A 24,108-nucleotide genomic window follows, 5' to 3' on the forward strand; every position below is an offset into this window, starting at 1 on the left:
GAGCTCAGTGAGCTTCTTCTTGCCTGATGGAGGAGTTTTCTACAAGTTCTGTCTTGACTGGGTCACAACAAAGCAGAAGAGAAACACCAGTCTGTAGCCCCCACACTGCACCCTCCCCTGGAAGCAGCTGCTTCTGATGCCTAAGGAGCTGTCTTACACTGGTCTCCTGTCCTGTCCCCAGCGACAACCGTCCAACAAGCTCCAGAGGAAAAGCAAGAGGCAAAAAGAATTATTCTCCAAATTAGTTTATAGTTTGGTCAAAACCAATTCTTCAAAATACGTACAAACATAAAGTGCTTCATCTATTATATACACAAAATCTCTCAGGTCAATATAAAAGCTTTAGGATTGAATACATATTTTAAGAACCCAAGCCTGCTTCCTCGAGCCCTATTCCAACAAACCACCTTGCGCATTTGCGTTGATCTTTCTGCAGTAAGAATTTTCCGAGCTTTGGGGCACGTCCGATATGTGAATCACGAATCTTTGTCCATTGCTTAGGGTTATGAGGGCCTCTTGTCCCACGGGAAGACTGAGTTTAACGGTGCTTTCGGTGGCCTTGTCTTCTAGCAATACCTGGATGAGCTGCCAGGGGGGAGGGGGTGTTAGAAAGGAAAAGACAAAAGAATAATATTATACCACTCCCAGATGCAGAAGCCACCCACTCGGGGACCTAAGAAAGTGTGTGCATTCACTCTGTTCTAGCTGGGGGATCCTAATTTCTCAGTGGAATCCTTGAGGTCTGGTGGGGATTTCACGGGAGGGCACCCAATGGGGGGAAAGGCCGGAAAGATGATCCACGTCAGACGGATTGCTTTAGGAAAGGAGTGAGGGTCTGTAGTGTCCGCGAAGAGCCCCTCTCCCTCCACCGTTCCTCAAATGACGATTAGATTAGAGCTGTGGAAACAGTTGCCCTCCATTGGTTGAGTTGGCGCTAGATTGAGAAGCGATGGATTGCGGAGGTTCACAAGCCTGGATTTCGCTCGTGTGCCCTCCCTGGCTGACCTGGCAGCATGGGGGGGGGGATGACCCGGGGAGAGTTGGCTGTGCGTCCTTCAGCTCTGGGGGACTTGGAGGATTTGCAAAGCTCTGAGTAGGACTTTAGAGTAGAACTGAATGGGTCATCTTGGTCCGATCTCATCAACAAATCCCTCATGAGTGAATATAATTTTACAAAGATGTGCACAAGGTAAATGTTAGATGCCAAGACTCACAGAAAGCAAGCATCTCTCTCCAGCCGAAACAGTATAACACCCTCCCTGCACCACAAAAATCTGTCTTTGGGCTAGTGAGATGGCTCAGCTGGTAAAGGCAGTTCTTACCAAGTCTGCTGAGTTTGATCCCTTGATCCCAGAGATCTCCATGGTGGAGGGAGAGAACCTTTGACTTGCACATGAACACCCCCCCACTCCGGTGCTCGGTTACAAACACAGGCACAGGCCACACACACACACACACACACACACACACACACACTGGCTTTAAATCTGAGAAGATGAAAGCAAAAAACAAAACAAAGCATAGTTTGTCTTTAGAAAGGGTTTTCCTTATTTGGCATCATCAACACTTTCGATTTCTCTCTTAAACGCGCCTTGGCATCACAGCATCTCTGGAGCGTCGCCACAGCGCACAAGACTGACAGATGGACCTGTTGGTCTGGAACGCTGACACAGTTGCTACCCTAGGTGCAGGGCACTGCTAAACTTGTTCTGAGAACGAGGCTGTCACAGACGCACAGGGCACGGGGCGTTAACTCTCAGCAGATGAGCAGATGAGTACAGATGGGACTGTGGGGGGGGGAGGGAGGGGCGCGGTGTGCTTTTCTCATCGTTGCTGATGAGCGGACATGCCGAATAATGAATGTGATGAAAATTAGAGGTGTGTAACTTTCCAGTGTTAGCTTGTTTAAGTCATTGCGGCTAATTCAGCAGGCGTGAAGAGAAACAGGGGCTTTAATTAATCTCTAATGCATATTACCTTGGATTATCTGTCATTTATCTGCTTGTGCTGCTTTATTACAGGGTCCAATTAAGTTTTTACTATCTTCTCTGTTGTTTCCACCAACTGAGCACAAGTCGAAGCACACTGTGATGAGCTTCCGGGGAGCTGTGAGGTTGGGTGGAGTGTTAAGGATGGGTGCTTGGAGCAGGACGCTTGACGGGAGAGATGACAATGAGGACTGGTGGTTGTCTGGACCGTGTTCTGAGGGGATTTTCTAAGCATTCCCCAGTGATTGGCTTATGGAGACCTCGGAGCCCTAAGGAATTAAGCTGCTTGCTCTGGCTTCTCAGGTAGCAGGTGTAGAGGTCAAATTCCGAGGTTCAGGAGCTTACTTTACCAAATCACTGGACTTGGAGTTAAGCCCATCAGTGGAAGGTTCACTGAAGAGAGCAGCTGAGAAAGTCAGCCTTGGAAAGAATGCCAACCCTGTGCTCTGCTCCTTAGTTCTCAGGGAGGTGACCCTGGGACAACCTCTCCACCATCCACACACCTTGGTTATGTTGCATGTAACACACAGCCGGGGCCATCATCTCCCCCGCGTAGCTGAGTGCTGTCCCCTGCCCACTCCCCCTACTATTCAACCGTGAAAGTTCACTGTTCACCTTGCTGGCTAGGAGGGAGCAGCCAGACTTTGACACGATTCTTCTCCGCCTGGCCAAACTTAACTCTGAACCTTCTAGAACCATCCATACACTTAAAGGAATCTCTAGTCGAGATCCTAGCAAGCTCTATCTTCAGGGACAATCCCATGATGCTAATTTACCCAGAACCCTCCTGATTTCTGATGGCCCCTCTTAGTGATTTCCATTCACCGGCTGATCCTTGGTCCTTATCTACTGTTTTCACGTTTTCAGAGCTAAGCAAGACCCTACTCAGTGGTCCTTGTACTCACCACGGTGGCCTTGAATAAAGTGTTCCTTATTAAGTCTCAATCAACATCATTGAATGATACATCTTTTCTATAACCAGTTCTCATGCTGCAGGCCATATGCTTACCAGAAGCTGAACACTACAGCCCAGTACGAACGCTGGTGATCCTGCTGGGCTCTACAGAATGCTCTAGAATAGGAGCAGATGGGCCTGCATAGATTTTTTTTTCCCCAAGAAGGTCATTGTTCAAGGAGATTCCTTCTCCTGTTAACAGCTTTCTTCATAGAGGTCTGGGGTTCCTTTCTGCCTATACTCCTGGGACACTGGTTCTAGACCTTCCTCATCAGAACAGGCTCAGCTCCTGCTGTAGTCAGGTGTCTGACTTGGGTCAATATTCATCATTCCCTGACACCACATTCACTCACACAGAAGTGTGAGAAGTCAGCTCTTCTAGGAACACATCCTGTAACAGGCTCACCACGCCTTTGACCACTGTTATGAATTGTAATGAAAATATCTGATATTTCAGATGGTCTTAGGTGGCTCCCGTGAAAGAATCAGTGACCACATTCTTGTAATTCAGTGACGGGGAGGTGGAGACAGAAGGACCCCAGCCAGCCTAGCTTAATCAGTAAGCTTCAGCTCTTGATGAGACTCTGTCTCAAAATAAGGGTAGACAGCTCTGCGAGATGACACCTGAAGTTAACCTCTGGCCTACACACACACACACACACACACACACACACACACACACACACACACACACCCCTGCACATTATGTACCCTGCCACAAGAAGATGCAAGTATGTATACACTCTATACCAAGATTATCATCACCATCATTAAAGGTAGATTTCATGTACTGTAATGAGAAATCTAAAGTGCTGGCCTCCCACAGCTAGACTGGAAATTAGAATAAACTCCGCACCAGCCTGACTATAAATTATAAAGGTCCACAGACTGTTTTGTTTAGCAGGGGTGCTCCACACCGGATACAGAGCTTAATGTGACTCGTGAGTCCTTCCTAGCCCAGAGCAGCCAAAGCTAAACGGTAAAGTTAGGTATTATTCACCCGCCTTATATATACTCTGGGTTCTAGGCCACACAGGTTAAAGCAAACAAACAAAAACCACTGTGGTTAAACAATTCCTCTTTAGTTGGTCTGAATGATGGAATCTATTTTCCTGCCCAAGCCCTACACCACCTGGGAGGGAATCCTCTCTGGTGTCAGAAGCGGGAGTAAACTATCACAACTATTATTCTCTTATCCTAGTTAGATATATTAGGTACTAGACTTACGTTTTCCAGCTTAGGACAACTCTATTGTAAACTCCATTATGCCCTCACCCTAGGACTAGATATGTAGGTCATTTTGTTCTCGATTTTCCTTTTCTTAGAGCACACTTGTTATTCACTGTTTTGTATATAGTTTTGTATTAAGCCTAAATCTTTTCTTTATACTAAAAGGGAAATTGTAGTGAGGTAGTCCTTCTGTAGCACTGACCACGCCCATTGGGGGTGGAGCGATGGGCGGAGGTGACCTGAGGAAGGAGGTCGGAGGGGGCCAGGAAAGGCGCTCTCTTTTCTGGCGTGACTCGGACAGGAGAGGATCGGGTTGAATTTCCTGGTGTTCATCTGTCTAGGTTGTAAGTTATTTCTCCCTGAATAAACATCTATTCGGCCTATTTGTTTATCCTGATCCTTATTTACCGCAATACTCCTCTGCTCCCTGTGACATCTTTCCTGATTTTATTTCAACAGAGTATACATTTTAAATGTCTAGACATGACTCCCACCCCACATCTTTACCAGGAGGCTCAGAACACTCCCATCCCTCATAACCCTACCAACGCCTCAGTTTCCCATCTCCGTGTTTAATTCCTTTATCAATGAGATGGAGAACTGATGTGGGGGGGGAGGGAGGGAGGGCTCTGGGAGGGAGACAATGGCACTCACAGCCAAGCCACACTGTGTAAGCACTGCGAAGGCAGACTCACCGTCTACAAATTTCGCCTTTCTCCTCACACCAGGCAGGTCTCCGTACGGCATACTACACACCTGCGCTGACCAGCAATGGACAGACAAGCTACCGTAACTGCCCTTGAGAAGAAAAGCGACTGCAAACAGAGAGTTCCGGAACCTTTCATGGTGGCACAGTCTTTGTGATCTTTATGAGTTTCCTACCTCGTACGCATTATTAATATTATTAACTCTGTCTGTCTCTGTGTCTGTGTGTGTCTGTGTCTCTGTGTGTGTGTACCTTATTGCCTGTGGCGGTGTCCACCAGGAAGCCCAGCACCTGGAGAACCATGCCGCTCACTCCCACGGGACTGCAGCTCTGGCTCATGTGTTTCAGAGTCACCTGAGGTGACTCCACACTCCGGCTCCCACATTCCGATGCTGGCAGCGTATCCAGAGGGTGGAAAAGGGCCTGGTCTGGCTGGGCGAGAAACTGGTCGTCTGACAGCAAGTTCTGGAGGCTCCCCAGGTCCTCCTCTTCCTCTTCCTCCTCTACGCGTGACTCCAGGACGTGGATCACGTACTCCAGAAGCAGTAAGTGGAACAGATGCCAGGCGCCTACATTTCAATAACAGCAGAGGTGAGCGCATGAGATAGGAGGCAGACAGACAGGAGTGAGGCAGGCTCTCCCAGGCAGGCGACTTTTAAATCCTCAGTACCAGAGGATCAAACCCAATGGCTGGGGTGGGTGGCGATAAGGGACCCTTGACTCTTGTAGCCGTCCACGCTAACGGATTCTGCAGGTCAGCCCTCAGACAGAGAGGGGCCAAAGGGTAGAGATGACTCCATAAAAAAGAATCGAAAACCCTCTGGTGTGAGGCAGGAGAAAAGTACCCTTTCTGTTCTTCCGGAGAGGACTCTGCCCTGGATGTTTGCCCAGGGAACAGAAGGGGAGATCTGGCCCGTGCAGTCTCTAAAGATACCTTTTGAACGGTGGCTCCGATGTGATTTAATTATGTCATTAGTGAGCGAGGGGATGCGGGGGGGGGGGGTGTTGCAGATGGACGGAAGGGGAACTGGATTCACAAGACAGGGCAGCCGTGGGGACTGGCGACAGGGGAATTTACACATTGATGCAGGGTGTGCTCTGTCCTCTGGACAGTGATCGATGAGTTTCTCGCGAGGACACCAGCAGCGTGTGTGTGTGTGTGTGTGTGTGTGTGTGTGTGTGTGTGTGTGCGCGTGCGCGCGCGTGCGTGTGTGAATCTTCAGGGTTTCAGTTGGCTGCAGTTTACAGAGGTGTAAAACGATGGGAGTATGTTCCAGAAGTGTGGACTCCGTCTTTAATTCCCCCCCCCCCCCCGTGGAACGGGGTTTCTCTGTGTGTCTCTGGTGCACTCAGTCTTCTGAGAGCGTCTGTCCACACCAAGGAATGTTTTTGTCCATTCCAAAGCTTCCATGGTTTCCCCTACCCAGTGTTCATCCATCCTTGATGGATGCAGGGGGATGGGCACTGTCTGTGAGATAGTTGCTGACTTGTTGACAGTAAAGTCAGTCAACAATGCCCAGCCTTCTCAACCTTGTAAAGACTAGAGTCTGCAGGAGGAGTGGGGGGGACACAGATGGTGTGAATGCCCTGACTTTGAGTGACAGGCAGGGAGGGAGGGAGGGGGGACCAGGGGATGGAACGGCAACCTCAGAACTGGGCATTTGCCTGTGCTCACACATTGGCCTCACTCGAAGTCTTTGCTGGGGACATGTCAGCATCAAGCTTGGAGCTCATTAGAAGGGAGAGCCTCATCAAAAATGGGTGTCGCCCACACGGCTCCTTCTGGCGGCAGTCCTCCAAAGAGCAATAGGGTGTTCATAAACTGATCTAGAAAAAGGCTTCCCTTCTCCCTGCTGTGTCTATGTGGGGTGAGGGCGCCTGGCTGGTGGGAGCCGGCGTTCTGTAAATGTCGCTCTTATTGGTTAACAAATAAAGCCCCGTTGGCCAATAGGAAAGCAAGATAGGCGGGACTATGAGGGAAGGAGGATTCTGGGAGTAGTAGAGAGAAGTCAAGATGTAGGATGTGAGAGAAGAGGTCAGGACCCTCTCTCAGGTAAGATAAGACCACGTGGAAACACTTAAATTGATAGAAATGAGTTAATAGCTAAGACAGAGCTAGCCAATAAGAAGCCCTATCCATTGCCAACAGATTTGCAACTTGAGAGAGACAGACAGACAGAAAGAGAGAGAGAGAGAGAGAGAGAGAGAGAGAGAGAAGCCTTTAATTCCAGCACTCAGGAGGCAGAGGCAAACAGATCTCTGTGATTTCAACGCCAGCCTGGTCCCAGAGCCACATCAGCCCCAGAAAACAAACAGAGACTCTGTATTAATTATGAAACTGTTGGCCAGTTACTAGCATTTCTTATTGACTAGCTCTGTCTTAAAGATTAACCCATTTCTATCAATCTAAGTGTTTCCATGTGGTCTTGGCTTACCGGGAATGCTGGACCTGCATCTCCTTTGCCAGCTACATCTCTGCAGAGAAGAGAGTGATTTCCTGTTTGCCCCTGCTTACAGTCTGATTCTGCCCAGCTACGTCATTTCCTGCCTGTCTGTACAGACCTCCAGACCTCTATGGTTAGCTCTTGGCAGTGTCTGCCATATGCTACGTCACTTCCTGCCTGGCCAGTCAGTGTTAATTTACTCATCAACCAATAAGACAAACATATACAGAAGAGTGTTCCCCGTCACCGGCCGGCTGTGAGGGACTGAGAATGACGCATAGTCCGTCAGTTCAACGGACAACCACCTAGTCGGCCGTGGACAGATAACCGCGGGTTTCCGTGTCTACGTTGGACAACATGTAAAATAGTGGGACAAAGATGAATAGATTCTACATAGCAACACTAAGATTTGTACTGTGGGCCACATTCTCATTTGTCTATAGTATTTAGCTTATGGTAAACCTATTTGTCAATATCAGTGTAGTAAGACATTATTTGTCATCCACAGATTTATTATTTCTCCGCTTGCTTGCTTTTCAGTGTCAGGACTTGAACTCAGGGCCTTGTCCACGGTAAGCAAGTGCTGTCTTGCGGAGGCCACACCCACCTCAGTGCTACCTTAACACTTAACAGCCGCCTCCGAGACTTGGACTTACCGAAACTGTCTCTGTGGCTCAAGGTCATGGCTTTGCTCACGGCAGTGAGAAGGAAATTCCATCTTAGCTGGAAGCTGGCAGCCAACTTGACAAACTCCTCTCTGCTTTTGCTGGGCTGTGTATGATTTTTTTGTGCATGGGGGGAAAAAAAAAGTCATTGTTTATGATAAAATTAAAAAACAAACAACACACCATCAACAAACCCCATGTTTCCAAATGCACAGATTTGTCACGAGCAGACACTTTAGGAGGAGGAGGAGGAGGGCAAAGAGGGAGATGAGAGGCGGCTGAGTAAGAAAACAGCCAGAGCGGGTGTGGGGGCTGCTGCCCTGTCTCTCTGCATTTTGTTTTGTCATGGCTGGTGTTGTCTCTTGGAGGAGCAGACTGGGGGAGAGGGAGGAGGGGGAGGAGGGGGAGGAGGGGGAGGAGAGGAGGGAGGGGATGCTGTGTTTCCATGAGGAAAGAGTCTATTTTTAATTAAAAACAGAGTAAGAGAGTAGCAGGGGGCCTATTTCTAGCCTTGTAAGAAGGACGCGGTGGCTGATTTTGCTGTTCGTCCTGACCCTTCAGCTGGACCCACAGATTCCGGCTGAGCCCTAAGATGAGGCTTAAAGTTGGGTTCGGAAGGCAGCCGTTGGTAGAGTGCTTAAGAGGCAACTCTTAAGCAAGGGGACCCGAGTCTGGTCCCCAGGACACACGGGAGGAAGAAGAGTCCCGCCAGCCCAGCCTACTGGCGGGTTCTTGGCCAGCGAAGGACCCTGTCAAAGGATTGCCAGGATGTGCACGGCCAGACAGCAGAAACAGAAGAGACCCTGGCTCAAACACATGGTAGGAGGACCAGACCTCTGACTCCTCCCACAGAGCTGACCCCCGACCTCCCCACACACACACAGGCTGCTGCTCACCTGCCACACCCCACCACCCTGCCACAAAACTCTTACAGTGTTTTCAGGGGAGCAGGGGTGTCGATGCGGGCAAATGTCTCAAGAACAAGAAGACGGACGGTGCCCACAGCAAGCCTGAAGCCCCCATCTGCCCCCTTTGCACTGAGTCATTTTTTTAGGAAGTCCTCTTTGTGACAAGACAAGACTCACCCTCTGCCCACAGGGCAGCAATCTTCTTATGACTGACGAAGCCCAGCCTCACTAACTCTGACCAAACCACAATTTGATTAAGGCTGGTTAATTATGCACACTTCTTAGCCATCTCACCCACATCCTTACCCCCAGTCCTTACCACACCCGGTTGCCACACCCAGTTCTGACCTTTCCCTGTATAACCTAGGAGTGCATGTTGGTAATCCAAAAATGGGGTTGAGGAGGCTGGTCCCATCTCTCTGTCTCTCTCTCTCTCCCGTGTGTGTGTGTGTGTGTGTGTGTGTGTGTGTGTGTGTGTGTGTGTGTGTGTAATGCCTGTGGAGGCCAGAAGGATTCATTGGAGCTGGAGTTGCTCCATGTGGGTGCTAGGGACTGAGTGTGAGTCCTCTGGAAGAGCATCTCTCCAGGCCCTACTTTTTCCATTTGTTTTGTGGGATGAGTTGCCAGACCTGACTTGTTAGGACCACTGTGAGTCAGGTCAGCAGTACAGGGCTATAGCAATACGCTTGCTTTATCTTCTGTGGAGATGGTTCTCGGGCCGAGGCCTTTGAGATAGGTGGAGAGGAGCCGGAGGAGGGAAGGGAATGGGGGGGGGGGCGGACTAGCCAAGGTCTCAAGCAGGGCTCTGGCTGCTAGGAGTGTGAATGTCTAGGTTGGGCCCAGCAGAACTCTGGCCATCCCATGACCTGGGTGGCTGGCACTAATCTGGCTGTCAATAGGATGCTGTAACTATAATGTTCTCAGCAGGTCACGTGTGAACTCCAACCATGGAACGCTGTGAATTTTAAGTGTTCTTAAACCCCTTCTAAACATCACTCAGATACAGCACACACACACACACACACACACACACACACACACACACACACACAGAGTGTGATATGCCACCTCCTCATTTTGTACCTGGTTAGAGATGAGAGGCCATGTCCCTATCCTAACGCCCACACTACCCTAACATACTTGTGATAGTCAGAGCCTCTTTCTCATGCCCTTAGGGCAGACAGAACTTCAAAGGGATTCTCCCTCATTGGAAACAAAGGATGGATTCTGAGTCTGAGCCTAGTTTACCATGTCTATGGCCATCAAGGCCAGAGTCATAGAGGTAAGTGGTGGGTACTTGAAGCTATAATTTAGCTAGAAGGATCAACACTCACACCTTTCCTGTAAAAAAAAAAAAAATCAGTTTCTTTTTTTTTTTTGTTTGTTTTGTTTTTTACCTGGAAGACGAGCACTTGGAGGTTTGAAGACACACAGTTGAGGAGGTCAGCAAGATCTGTCGAGGTTTCCAGCAAAGATATCAGACAGCCCAAGCCTGCAAGGAGACAGAGTGAAATAGAAATAAACAAAAGATTGCACGAAGCAGGTACTCATGTCCCAGCAACCATGCAGACAGAGCTGAAGAACAGTCCGGAGGGGATTCCCAGGACCTTGTACTCATCTTGAACACAAAGGACCCGTCTCTCTCTGGCTGCGAATGTCATTTCCCAGTTACAGTCACAATCCTATCTATGCCACTGGTTGCAATGGAAAGACATGTTTTGAGACAATAGCTCCACCTTGCAATTACACAGAGTCTGGCTTCAGATGAGCTCATCGCACGGTACAGACATGACCTCACCTATCCTTTGAGCCAGTTTATTAGTGTCACATAAATAATGGGGGCATCAAAGGCAGCGAGTGCCTTGCCCGGGGTTATGTACTCACACAGGTGGAACCCTGCCTGTGCGTGACATCAGGTCTGGGTGTCCAAGGTAGCATTGGTGGAGGGAGAACCCCCCTTCCTTCCTGGGGGAGGGGCAGCTGCCCGACCCTGGATTCTAGAAACACTGGACCTGCAGGTTCTAACAGTGGCTAGCAATGCACTGGCTGGATCCTGGGACCTCTTCCAGGGACACGTGGGGATGCTAGTAGGCACAACTGTGCCCTAGGCAGGCCAAGAGGAAGTTTGTAGGCTTCTGGGGCCCGTGTGCCTTGACTGGGGCTGGGGACAAGAACGATGTATGGATGCCCACCTGGGTTTCCCGGGGAAGCCAGTGCCCTTGGGGGGGGGGAGACCTTTAAAGCTCCTACTGTTGGGAACGGATGCACAGAGTGCTGAAGCTTGCTGGGCTAAGGGAATTGGGGCATTCCAGGGGCACCTGGATGGGGGACACCCAGGGCCTTAGAGGCAGGGGACTTAAGTGACAAAGGGGGCTGACAGACACTATTACCAAAAGTTACCAGTAACTTAATAACTAGCATGACCTTAGCAAGGTCGTCTCTACTTCACGGTCAAAGAAAAGATTAGTTTGTAGGTGGGTTACGTTACTTAATCCCGGTGTGTCCTTTGTGTCACAGAAACTAAGTGCTGCTATGTGGCAGTGGCACCCTGGGTGGCCCAACACGAAGAAGCCTGTGTCTTTGCGGGCGGCATCAGCCACGCTTGAGAAGGCTGGAGAGGGGGTTATGCCTTCAGAGGGAGAAGTTGCTAGATCTTCCCCGGGGCATTCTGGCTAGACATGGGGCCCGGCACCCCTTACCACCTTCTGGTAGCTATCAACCCTCCTCCTGGAAGGCCCTCCAATCACTCCGTCCTTGCGCCAGCCCCCACCCCACCCCCAAACTCAATGTGCCACCAGCAACTGAGCCTTCTTTACAGAAGAGATACTTCCCTTTCTTGGAAAATGATTACAACTATTGAATGGCGAGTGGGAGGAATCTGCAACTCTGTATCTGTCGTTTGTGGAGGGGGTGCCGTGGCGAGCAGCCGGACCCCGACACTGAGCAAAGTTAGAATTCTACGGGGCTAACAGCCGGTCAGCAGGACGTGGTAAGGCGCAGCCATGGCTAACTCCAGCGCTAACTCCATCCCATCACACAGGATGGAAGAGACGCTTGGATTTGTGAGTTTACAAGACGGATGTAGAAATGACCCCCCACCCCCAGTTCCCATGTGGAGGACATCTACAAAGCGCTGTCGGGCAGCAATATGAAGCCCTATCTCTCTGTGCACTCTCTTTCTCCAAACATGCACTGACACCCTGTCACCCTGCCTGACACTCAGGAGGGCCCTGGGAGCAGATGCCACAGGGGATTTCCTGGGTTGCCTGTCGCCCCCTACAGGAAGACACATGTGAGCACATCCAGCCAGGTAACTACTGCTCTGCTGTCCGGAGACCTCCCTAGTGATGGGCCATGCTCGCCCCCCAAAGGGAGACTGCCGTGAAGGAGGGTTACATTTCATCTCCGTGTGGCTCTCCAGATCCTCTTCATGGCCCGAGTCGCCTGCCAGGACCTTCTTCGAAATGTCCAAAGTGCCCTCGCTGATGATGGCACGCAGATCCGACTTCAGGAGGCCTACTCGCCGGTTGTTCTTCAAGACCATCTTCATTGTCTAAGGATACAGAGGGGGGATGGCGATGGGTTCATGCCATGTTACCTTGACCAATCCCCGTGGACACCACAGAGCTTCCTTCCTGTTGCCGTAGAAGAGAAGGACAAGCAGCTGTGGGTGCGTCCATTAACATCAAATCTCGGATGCCGCGAAATGTTCTGACCACGGGCATTCCAGCTCCAGAAGCCACACCTGCCAAACTTCCTCTCCCTCAGCACCGCCGCCCAGGCTCAAGTTACCCCAGAAAGGAAACTGGAGGGCAATTGATCCATATCTTACTATATTGTCCCTGATACTAAGCAGACGGCTGTGGGGTTTCGGATGCCCGCCTTCTCCCTCTCCCTTGTTCTGGGCACCAGACTCTGGGTCCCACACATGCCGAGGGGGTCACTCTGCCTCTGAGCTGAATTCCCAGCCCAGTCTCTGCTTTCCATTGAGAACCCTCAAACATGAATGTAACCTTTAAGAGCTGATTTACTGAGCTATCAGGTGGGGGCTACAGAAACCTTTGCAACTCATGACTTCATAGTATAGGCACTTGGTCAGCCTTCAACTTCACCAGTCTCCATTTCCCAGCCGTGGAAACAGCACTGAGCTGGTGAATAAATGTCCTTAAGGCGTCATCAGAGCAGAGATCAGGCTCAGAGCAGGGCTTACTTTAGAACCCAAACATGCCACTCGAATGGGTGAAATCAAGGGCATAATCGCTGCCAGACAGAACCATGAATGCATATGTGCTGTAGACTAGGGATGGTCTGAGGAGCAGCTCTCGGAGCCCAGGGAGGGCTTCCTGCTAAATGATGGATGGGATCCATCACAGAGGACCTGATAAGTTCCTCTCCAGCTCAGATGTACTTGGGGCAGAGTGCCCCAAGTCCTGATTGGCTACCTGAAGGATTCCAGGGTCATGTCCAGGGTGCTGGCCTTATACCACTATCCCTCGGTATCAACGTGGGGTCGGTTCCTAGTTGTGTACAGAGAGAGGCAAGGTGACTGGAACCTCAGTGTAAGGGACATGAGACCCAGGGTGGTGGGGGAGGGGCTCCCCAGCCAGTGGCCAGCAGGCTCCGCTATCTGTCCTCTGTCCTCTGCCTCTGAGTGGGATGAAAAGGCCTCCCTCCAGCAGGCAGTGACGGCCTGCTTTCAGGAAACATGTGGAGCTTCACCAGGTGCCTTGGGATGCCGAGCTGCAGCCTACCTTCGCCATGTTGGAAAGGTAAGTCTTTCTCCTGAGTCTTTTGACAAATCCAGTGACTTCTGTGGAGAACAACACGTGGGGCCGTTATTGGAACTGCAGGCTGCAGGGTAGGCGCCCATGGCTAAGCGGGAAAGCTGGGCTGCCTGAGTCTGGGCCCCTCCTCATCAGCCCTCTGCTGGGCCTTTCCCCAGTGGCTTGGGGATCCTGGTAGGGGCTGCATGCCTGCCCATGTGGCAGAGACTTGAACCATCCTAGCATCTGGACTGGGCTGCTAAGGAAGCATCGCTCCATCCACAGCAATGGTACTGAGGAGAGGTGCCTCTGCGAGCGAATTAGGTGAGAACGTGGAACTTTCCGAAGGTGCTGGTGCCTTTAGGGGATGAGAGCTCAGGTGGAGCCCTCACCCCTTTCCCCAGTGTGAGGGCGAAGCAGACAGACTGTCTCCGAACCAGAAAACAAGTCCTGACTAGACCGACTCCACCACTGCCCTCACGCTGGACTTTCAGCCTGTGAATCTCAGCCGCTTGTGACAGCCCAGGGCATGATGGATTAAAGAAATCAGAGCTACCTAGGATGGGCATCCCAAGGGGTCTGGACTTTTTACCCGGGATCTCTAAATACCTCAACTTCCTCATCTCTTTGGAAAAACTATTAAAGGAAAGGATGAGAAGGGGAAAGGTATGTGTGTGGGGGGAGGAGGGAGGTAGTTTCTTGCTCTTTTCCCTCTCCTCCTGAATGAACTCGGCTGTTGGTTTGATGGCTGGCTATGGAGGAGAACACACCCAGTCAGTGTTTGCTGGGTGTGGTCAGCCGGGAACCCCATCAGAAGCACTAACAGCCAGGCGGACTGGGCTCTGTACCCACTTGTTTGTGAAGGGCAAAGGGCAAAGTTCGGCCGGCCACTGGATGGGGCTGCCCTGGAGACAACGTTCAGTTTCTCATCTTGCAGAATCTGTGTTTTGTGTGGAATCCTACCTTTGAGTTTGGAGATCTGTAAGATGGCTGGGAAGCCTTCCAGAGCACTGAGGAGCCACAGTTTGAATCTCTTACTGAACAGCCGGACAGATTTCAGGTACTGGATACTAACATCCTCCAGGAAGTCTGGGAGGAGAGTATCTTCCAAACCCTGCAGAGAAAGAACCAAGTGGCATGATCCGGCCTGCTACTGCAGATATGGCTGCCGACTGACAACAGGGACCTGGCGGGTCATCGCAGGTCGGCCGGAGCTCACTCATGACCCATTGCAGTAACTGTTTCGTTTCATTTGTTTGTTTGTTTGTTTGTTTTTTACAGAACACCCTGCCACCCTGGTGTGCCAGAACTGGAATCTGGATTTTCAAATATTGATATCGGAGTCCTTTTATCCCCCTTTCTGATTCTGTGGTTGGATTGTGCATATCAGGTAAATGCTATACCACTGAGACCCACCCTGGCCCCCGATTCAACTAAAACAAACAAACAAACAAAAACCCAGAGCCAAACGAAGCCAGACAGCAGAGCAGTCACCACGCTGGCTAATATAATCCCAGGAGGGCCCACGTCTACGCGTTTAAGGACCGACTCGGCTCTTTTCACTCAACTTCGGTGGCGAAAAACTAGAAATGCCAGATCCCGACAAACCTAAAAGGTGAGATTTATGATGAGCAGGACTATTCTAACACAGGAAAAGTGCCTGTCTGGGCCTCAAAATCCACTGACAGCTCCAGAGATGGGCATTCCAGAGCAGGGCAAGCCTCACAGCGGCTCTTCCAGACTAACCTTCCACAGCTCTGTATTAAAGGACATCCATTCTTTCCTGAAATTCTATTCGCTTTTATTTTATGTGTACAAGTGTTTTCCTGAATGCATGTCTGTGCACTACATGTGTGCAGTGCCCAACGAGGCCAGAGAGGGCATCAGATGCCCCTAGGACTGGAGTTATAGAAGGTTGTGAGTCGCCATGTGGTTGCTGGGAATCAACCCTGGGTCCTTTGGAAGAGCAGCCAGTGCTCTTAACCTCTGAGTCATCTCTCCAACCCCACCCTAAAAATGCCTTTCTAAAAGACTGGGCTGGGAACACCTATAATCCCAGTACTCTAGAGACAGGCAGAGGATTGTGAGTTCAAAGATCCTATCTCCAAGAAACAAACAAACAAACAAAACAAACTAATAAAAAATAAAACTTCTATGGTTGATATGTCCAGAGATGGAAATTGACTAAATTCTGAATCATGAATCATTATTTTCTTTGTATAAGGAAATTCAAAAGAGCAAAAGGCTCTGGTCCATGTGTACTGGTGTGTGTGTGTGTGTGTGTGTGTGTGTATGTTAAGGGTTAAGGTTTGCTTTGGGGGCTGGTGTGTGTAGGGGGAGTGAAGGGGGTTGTCCTTCTGTGTATATGTTTCTCTTATTGGTTGATGAATAAAACACTGATTGGTCAGGCAGGAAGATAGGCAGGGCTAGGAGATGAGAAGAATTCTGGGAAATGTAGGCAGACAGAGTCATGGCCAACTGTTTTATGATTAATATAGTGTCTATGTGTTTATTTGGGGCCGATGAGGCTGTGGAACCAGATGGGAAGAAATATCTGTAACATGAGGGTGTGCTGGTCTGGGCTGATGTATGTGTTGGGGGTGCTGTTCTGGGCTGGTTTGTGTTGGGGTGTGCTGTTCTGGGCTGATGTATGTGTTGGGGTGTTTTGTTCTGGGCTCATATGCGTTAGGGTGTGCTGCTCTGGGCTGATGTATGTACTAGGGTGTGCTGTTCTGGCCTGATGTTTGTGTTGGGGTGCTGTTCTGGGCTGGTATGTGTTGGGGTGTTTTGTTCTGGGTTCATATGTGTTGGGGTGTGCTGTTCTGGGCTGGTATGTGTTGGGGGTGCTGTTCTGGGCTGGTATGTGTTGGGGGTGCTGTTCTGGGCTGGTATGTGTTGGGGTGTGCTGCTCTGGGCTGGTATGTTGGGGTGTGCTGTTCTGGGCTGATGTATATGTTGAGGTGTTTTGTTCTGGGCTCATATGCGTTAGGGTGTGCTGCTCTGGGCTGATGTATGTACTAGGGTGTGCTGTTCTGGCCTGATGTTTGTGTTGGGGTGCTGTTCTGGGCTGGTATGTGTTGGGGTGTTTTGTTCTGGGTTCATATGTGTTGGGGTGTGCTGTTCTGGGCTGGTATGTGTTGGGGTGTGCTGTTCTGGGCTGGTATGTGTTGGGGGTGCTGTTCTGGGCTGGTATGTGTTGGGGTGTGCTGCTCTGGGCTGGTATGTTGGGGTGTGCTGTTCTGGGCTGATGTATATGTTGAGGTGTTTTGTTCTGGGCTCATATGTGTTGGGGTGTGCTGCTCTGGGCTGATGTTTGTGTTGGGGGTGCTCTTCTAACCTGACCACCGGGCTTCTGTCTCTGGAGGGGATGCACAGGGGTCAAGGGTGTGCCCACCTTAAACAGCTGCATGTCATAGCATCCAAAGAGCTGGCGCACGTCAGGCAGCGACATAAGCATGACCGTGTCTTGCTGCAGAGACTTCCAGAAGGATGTTATTAAGTCCTCCACCTAATGCGACAGAGCACACCATCAGAGATCGAGGCTGTGCCTTGTGGGTCCCACCCCCACCCCGTCGGAGGCCCGGAAAGGCTGGCGTTGACTTCCCACCAGGACACATGAAGCGTTGCTACCAGCATCACCACCTGCGATTGCAGGCTACTCTATTTCATGTGCACTGTTGTTTGTCTGCCCGTGCTTCTGGGCAAGGGTATCAGATCCCCTGGAGCTGTGGCTACAGACAGTTGTGAGCTGCCAAGTGGTTGCTGGAAACTGCACCCTGGTCCCCTGGAAGAGCAGCCAGTGCTCTGACCACTGAGCCGTCTCTCCTGCAGGGGGCGGGAATGCTCTTTAGCAGGCCTGCCCTGCCTTGGTCCCATGCTAGGAAACCTATTTCCCTGAGGGCGGTTCCCAGATGGAAAGCTGTTTCTGGCCACCAGGGGGCTCCAGTTGATTATAAGACAACGATGCTTGGGCCACGGGGGGGGGGGAGGGCAATTAAGGGTTGAGAATAAAAGCCCACGGACTGCCTTGACCACTCCCTGACTGTGAAGTTATGGGAGCCTTCTCAGCGATGGACAACCCATTTCCATTTTCTTAAAAATGGCGGTCGTCAGCCAATGGGACACAGACAGTTCTAGAATAAATTCCACAACACCCATGCCAGATCTATCACCTGCCTCAAGTCCTGTTTCTTTTTTCTTTCTGTTTTTTCTTTGCTTTTTGTGTTTTTCTTCCCGGAGCCCAGGCCTTGGGCTTGCTAGGCAAGCGCTCTACCACTGAGCTAAATCCCCAACCCCTAAATCCTATTTTTAAAAAATTATTATTATTATTTTTGGCCATGACATGTGTTGACAAAATGGCTTGGGCAATACTGGGAAAGGGTTGCTATTACTACCCGTACTTTATTGAGCCGAAACTGATCTTTAAGCATCGTGATGCCCACATCAGAACCCTGTAGACTTTCCAAATGCCTGTGCTGAGACCAGACCACGTTCCAGACCTCACCAATGACCAGGCAGTTTCGTGACGAGCGGTCTGATACAGCAGAAAAGCTCTGGGTGTCCCTGGAGTGGTCGGGTCAAGTTCAGTGGTTGACGGCCCATCGTAAGTAAGTGCTTGTATTTTATAGGTAAAAGCCCACCTTCTCCAGCTCTTGGTTCCTCACATTCTGTAAAATGTCTCGGCAATAGTTGCAGTACTCGTCAGCAAGGAAGACCACCTAGGAAAGCACTGGACGTTAGCTCACCTGTCAGGCCACTTTACGAACAACTGTCCCGAGAGACCCCCGTGGTATCTGCTCTCTGAGGCCGTTCTTGTCACAGGTCTGATGTGACTGTAGCCGGGCTTTTCATCCATTTCCATGTTCTTTGTGTGCATGGAGTCAGCCTAACTTGCTGGCTGACAGCACATGGAATCTCAGTGTTGTTGTGGCAACTCATACATTGACAGGGTTGGCACTATCACTCTTGGGGGGGGGTAGTGTATTTGATGTGTATGTGTACATATATGTGTGTGTGAACATGCACATGTGTGTGTAAAGGTCAGAGGGTGATATCCAATGTCTTCTTGTATAATGTTCCACTTTTAATTTTTTAAAAAGAACTTTTATATTTATTCATGCATGTGGGAACATGCATGCCACAGCACATGTGTGAGGTCATATTCATGTGTGTGGGTGTATGTGGGTACATGCATGCCACAGCACATGTGTGAGCATATATTCATGTGTGTGGGTGTATGTGGGAATATGCATGTCACAGCACATGTGTGAGGTCATAGTCATGTGTGTGGTGTATGTGGGAACATGCATGCCACAGCACATGTGTGAGCACATATTCATGTGTGTGGGTGTATGTGGGAGCATGCACGCCACAGCACATGTGTGAGGGGAGGGCACTGGGTATCACTTTCGCCTCCCTCATTGAGGCAGGGGGCCACTGACCCCGGGCCGCTGACTGGCCAGGCTTGACCAGCTGGCTAGTGATCTCCCACCTTCCGCCTTCACAGCAATAGGATCTCAGACCTGTCCCTCTGTGCTGGCTTTTCAAGGCTGGTGGGGTCTGAGTTTGGCTCCTTGGGCTTGTGCAGCGGGCACCTTACTGACCCAACCATTTCTCCAAAGGCTACCAATTTTGACACCTTTCTTCCTAAACACTGCCCCCCTGCATTATCCCGCAGCTCTGGTTTCTAGGGAATCCAATTCCCTGGCTCCTTGTTCTGGCCCCTCCTTTCACACAGGAAGCCCTCACTTTAGAAGCCTCTCACCAGCTCTGAGGGGCAGGCCTCAATCCTCAGGCCCAGGAGGAATGCTGGTCCTCACAAGTCTGAGAGGAAGGAGGCGGCATCCCCCGGTGATGAGCACATCACGGGCAAAATAAGAGGGCACTGGTGTCAAACCCACACAGACTGCAAGGCTGATGTCCCTTAGGGCACAAACCTACCAGCTTACAGGAGTACTTGTTTGCCAGCTCCTGCTCCCAAAACGGACATCTTCTGAATGGAGACACGGGCGATCCCATCAGGCCCGCCTTAATTGGGGAGTGGTTTTCACACTACAAGTCATTCATACAATGATTATTTCTTTAAAATGAAATGAACCCTCTGGCACATAAACTAAGTCACAATCCCAGATATAAGTTACTCTCTCCACAGTCTTAGATGTGGCGCTGTTTCTGCAACTTCCCCTCATAACCCGTTACAGTGGTAATGATTCCTGCCACACTGTCAACTACATGGCCACAGAGGGAAGGCTTTTGGGATTTAATACCGTCCCAGTCAGGGAATCTAGCGCTGCGAAGAGGAACCATGGCCACTGGCAGCTCTTGCGAAGGAAAACATTTAGGTGAGGTGGCCGCTTACAGTTGGGAGGTTTAGTCCATTATTGTCATGGTGGGGCAGGCAGACAAGGTGCTGGAGAACTTTACAGCTTGAGCCGAAGGTGACAGGGCATAAACTGTAATACCAGGCATGGCTTGAGCATATAGGAGACCTCAAAGCCCGCCTCCAGAGTGACACACTTCCTCCAACAAAGCCACACCTCCTAATAGTGATTTTCTATCAAACCACCACAAATACATTACCCAAACTGACCATTCTTGGGGGTCTTGTGTTACAGTCAAGATATATATATATATATATATATATATATATATATATATATATGTCTGTCACTACGTATTTCTAGAACCAGCACAGGTAGAATTGTTGCTCCTTGAAATAAAGTGGAGTCCTGTCAGGTTTAATTGAGAGGAGTGGCAGCTGTACCGGGAATCCTGGGCTGACAGGAAAATGATGGTCATGGGCTTCACTTTTGAATTTCAGGCTAGAAGGGAGGGGGGGCAGGGTTGTGATAGAGAACACACAGGCCCTCCTCACACTGCTGACCGTCTGGCCGGGGGTGGTGCTGCTCCTGGCCAAAAGACACCAATTTTATTTAGAATGATTTCTTCAGGATTTTTAAAAAAGGTTTCTTTATAATCGAATGGGCTGGTGAGTTCCACTGTTTGGACTTCGAGGCAAAGCCAATCACAAGGAACTGAGACTTTTCATCTTTCTCCATCTTAAGGGTGTGCTCGGGGCTGGCCTTGGAACTCAGGCAGCTTCCCTGTCAGAGCTTCACACCCAACCCCTGGCTTCCTCAGTTCCTACATGTGCATGGCTGAACTCAGCTACTCTGAGGGTTTGGAGATGTTGTTGTCTACCAGGCTCCTGAGGGTCAGCAGCAGCTTCCAACTCCTGGGCACCCTTCCTCAAGGCAGAGAGGTGCGCTCAGCCACCATTCCACAATCACACACACACACACACACACACACACACACACACACTGGGAACCCCTGGGGATTTCCTCCTTTTTAATGACACCTCTTATTACTGCTGAGTATCACATGGAGGACTGCCCAATGGTCAGTGCTCCTGGACTCCTTTAAACATCTGGGAAAAGCAATGGGGACATCAGCATCTAGACATGCATGCCTCACACACACACTCACAACATACTTACACACACACACACACTCTCTCTCATATACACACAGCAGTAATGCAGAGTAGTGACATACATATACCTTCACACACACACACATTCACACACAGCATACTCACACACACTCACACTCACACACACACTCTCTCATACACTCACTCACACACGGCAGTAATGCACAGTGGTGACACTCACACTCACACACACACACACTCACAGAGTGATGTCTGCCGGCTCTGGGTAGCTTTTCATGGTGAAAACCCACTCAGACTGACCATCTGCTCCGGAGCCCAGACTGACCTGCTTATAGCTGCTCTCTGGCTGCTGCTACTGCTGTTCCCAAATTTGTCAAAGTGTGGTCCTGAAGCCACACCTCGGTAATAGGTGTCCCTGGGTGATTCAGAAGAGGACAGAAACCCAGCATCTCAACCACCTTTCTGGCAGGCACACTAAGAGTGAGAGCGGGTAGGTGTATGGGTGTGCACGCATGTGTGCTCCCATGTAGAGGCCAGAACAGGATGCCTGGCACCTTCCTCTATTGCTGCAGAACTGGGAGCCCGATGCTTTGTCTAGGCTTGCTGGCCACTGGGCCAACTGGATCCACCTGTCTCCGCTTCTTAATGCTGGGTTTATAGACATGTGCCTGGCTGTTTCTATGGATGCTTGGGATCCAATATCAGATCCTCATCAAGCACCCAGCCACCCCAGCCTCTCTCTCTCTCTCTCTCTCTCTCTCTCTCTCTCTCTCTCTCTCTCTCTCTCCAAGTCAACTGTAGCTGCCTATCCACAGACAGTGCTTCTCTACAAAGCCATGGGATGTTGTCTTTATAACTTCTGGGTTATATCCCATGCAGCCCTCAACAGTACTTGCTACAAAACAGGTGTTTAAAAATTATTCTTAGTGAGATTGTACCTGCTAGGGACAATGCTTCTGTCCCTCCAGATCCCCATGCTGATATTTTAATATTCAAACAGTGCTAGAATTTAGAAGTGGGACCTTGGGAGGCGATTAAACCACTAGGATGGGACACTCATGAACCATATCACTCACTAGTAAGAGGTCAGAGAAGGTCGTGCTACCCAAGGTCAGGAGGAGCAGCCTGCTGCTTGCAACTCAGCGCAGAGCCCTGGCCAGCACTACCCGAACCTATGAGAAACAGTGTATCAAACTGCTCAGAGAAACAGAATATCAAACAGTTCAGAGAAACAGTGTATCAAACTGTTCCGTTTAGAGTAATTTGCTTTAGCAAACAGAGCTAAGATACGATCAAAGTACTATCACGATGTCTTGGCCAACTAAAGCAAGGCTCACCTCAGTGTCACAGATGAGGTATTAATAGTTCTGATGTCCTGGTTCTAAGAGTTGAGAGAATACCACAGAGGCTCATTGCAGCAAATTTATCACCAACCACTGATGCACCCTTTAGAGTTATACCCCAAGAAACACAGCTCGGTAACTGTAGCTGAACAGTGTGGTCCTCCAGGACAGGGGCCAGGTCTGTCCTAGCTGAGTGTAATGCATGTTGGATGCTCAACAGCAAGAACAATCGGGTGGTGGATTAAGGATTGTCCAGAACACCACACATACACACACACACACACACACACACACACACACACACACACCAGTTACAACTCCCAGATACAGGTAGGTCTATTAAAACCCTTCTATTTTATTCCTTACTTACTGTTTCTTCCTGTTGGATAATATTGTTATAATCAGTAGCTTTTCCAAAGGCGGCATCACCACTGTGGAAGAACAGACAACAGAGAGACCACGTGACTAAGATTTCTTCTGTAGCAAGCAGCTTATTTGTTTAAGATATAACTCTTTATCAAAAAACCTGTCCTTCAAAATCCTATCCACATATGGAGATTGTCATGTGCTTGGGATTTTTCTTTTAATCTATTTCTATATCTGGGACAACCTTGCCTTTTAATTTAAAAACTTTTATTCCCTTCAGAAGCAAGGTTATGATACCATCAAGGTCACAACTTTATTCCTGTGGGGGAGGGGCAACCCACTGTGAAAAAGGGGATCTTTATTACCTTTTGGTTTGGGTGTTTTACATTAGCAACCCAGATGTGACAATGCTGCTAGGTGATGGAGGTCACAGAGCCGTGTCACCGAGTAAGGGGATTGGGGGTTAAGAGTAGACGCTAAGCTTTCATCTTGCAGTGCTCATCGGGCTGCTGTGCTTAAGGGACATACATGGGAGAGAACAGATCTAGTCCTGCTGAATGTCGTGGTATGTTCTCCCTTTAATTATGTGCATAAGTCAAAGTGGGGTGCAGGATCTCCCACTTACATCAGGAAATGTGCCTTCTCTGGGTGTTGGAGAGGAGAGTGCCTTTCTCCCCGTCTTCCCCAGGGCAGTGGCTGATGGCTGAGCTGAGGAGCAGCCATGGCTGGGGAGCTTCGTCCAACCCAGGTATCATCATCTGCTTTGCCTCAGAGCGCAGGGTCCTCTCCCCTCAAAGCCAGGAGCCATCATCAGGTGGGCACTGGGGAAATGGGTCATCCCTGTCCAGTCCTCCAAAGCCCTGGGTGCTTACTTCTAAAGGTTTGTGTTGTGGTGTCTGTCATTGTGTTCTCCTGTCCCAGTCGTGAACACCTGGGCGGAGTATTTGATATGTATGTGACGATGTTTCTACACAATGCTCTGTTCTATCCCCAAGTGCAGTAGACAGATTGAGAGCCTGGAGATGAGCCCTCCATGGAGGCACATCCTTCGTACTCTACCAAGAATTGTTACCAAAACTTAATTTTACTTTGGACATTCCAAATGGCTGATAGGATATAGGTCCTGTTCAACCCAGAGATATAAATGGAGGAACTCTGTACATAAGGTGGCTCACAAATGCCAGAAAATGGAGAATTTGGCGTATTTTAGGAATTCCATTTTGGCATGTATTGTGGACTGAGCTGTGTCTCCCCTCCCCCCTCATATATTGGAATCTTAACCTC

At 49.8% G+C, this 24,108-nt stretch overlaps 1 protein-coding gene across 1 annotated transcript in view; it reads right to left on the reverse strand.

Moving 5' to 3' along the window:
• Positions 1 to 229: 229 nt before the first annotated feature.
• The window catches only part of Rfx8 (regulatory factor X8), a 50,197-nt gene continuing 26,318 nt past the window's right edge, over positions 230 to 24,108 (reverse strand). Inside the window, exons 5-15 of the mRNA XM_051204529.1 lie at positions 22,829 to 22,889; positions 19,600 to 19,710; positions 18,300 to 18,377; positions 17,054 to 17,167; positions 14,623 to 14,773; positions 13,648 to 13,706; positions 12,293 to 12,449; positions 10,294 to 10,388; positions 7,980 to 8,094; positions 5,132 to 5,448; positions 230 to 585 (exon numbers count right to left, since the gene is read on the reverse strand). Coding sequence (XP_051060486.1) covers positions 391 to 585; positions 5,132 to 5,448; positions 7,980 to 8,094; positions 10,294 to 10,388; positions 12,293 to 12,449; positions 13,648 to 13,706; positions 14,623 to 14,773; positions 17,054 to 17,167; positions 18,300 to 18,377; positions 19,600 to 19,710; positions 22,829 to 22,889 — 1,453 coding nt within the window. The 3' untranslated portion in view covers positions 230 to 390. The remainder of the gene's footprint in view (positions 586 to 5,131; positions 5,449 to 7,979; positions 8,095 to 10,293; positions 10,389 to 12,292; positions 12,450 to 13,647; positions 13,707 to 14,622; positions 14,774 to 17,053; positions 17,168 to 18,299; positions 18,378 to 19,599; positions 19,711 to 22,828; positions 22,890 to 24,108) is intronic.

The sequence above is a fragment of the Phodopus roborovskii genome, unplaced genomic scaffold, assembly GCF_943737965.1.
Source record: "Phodopus roborovskii unplaced genomic scaffold, PHOROB, whole genome shotgun sequence".
Lineage (NCBI taxonomy): Eukaryota > Metazoa > Chordata > Mammalia > Rodentia > Cricetidae > Phodopus > Phodopus roborovskii.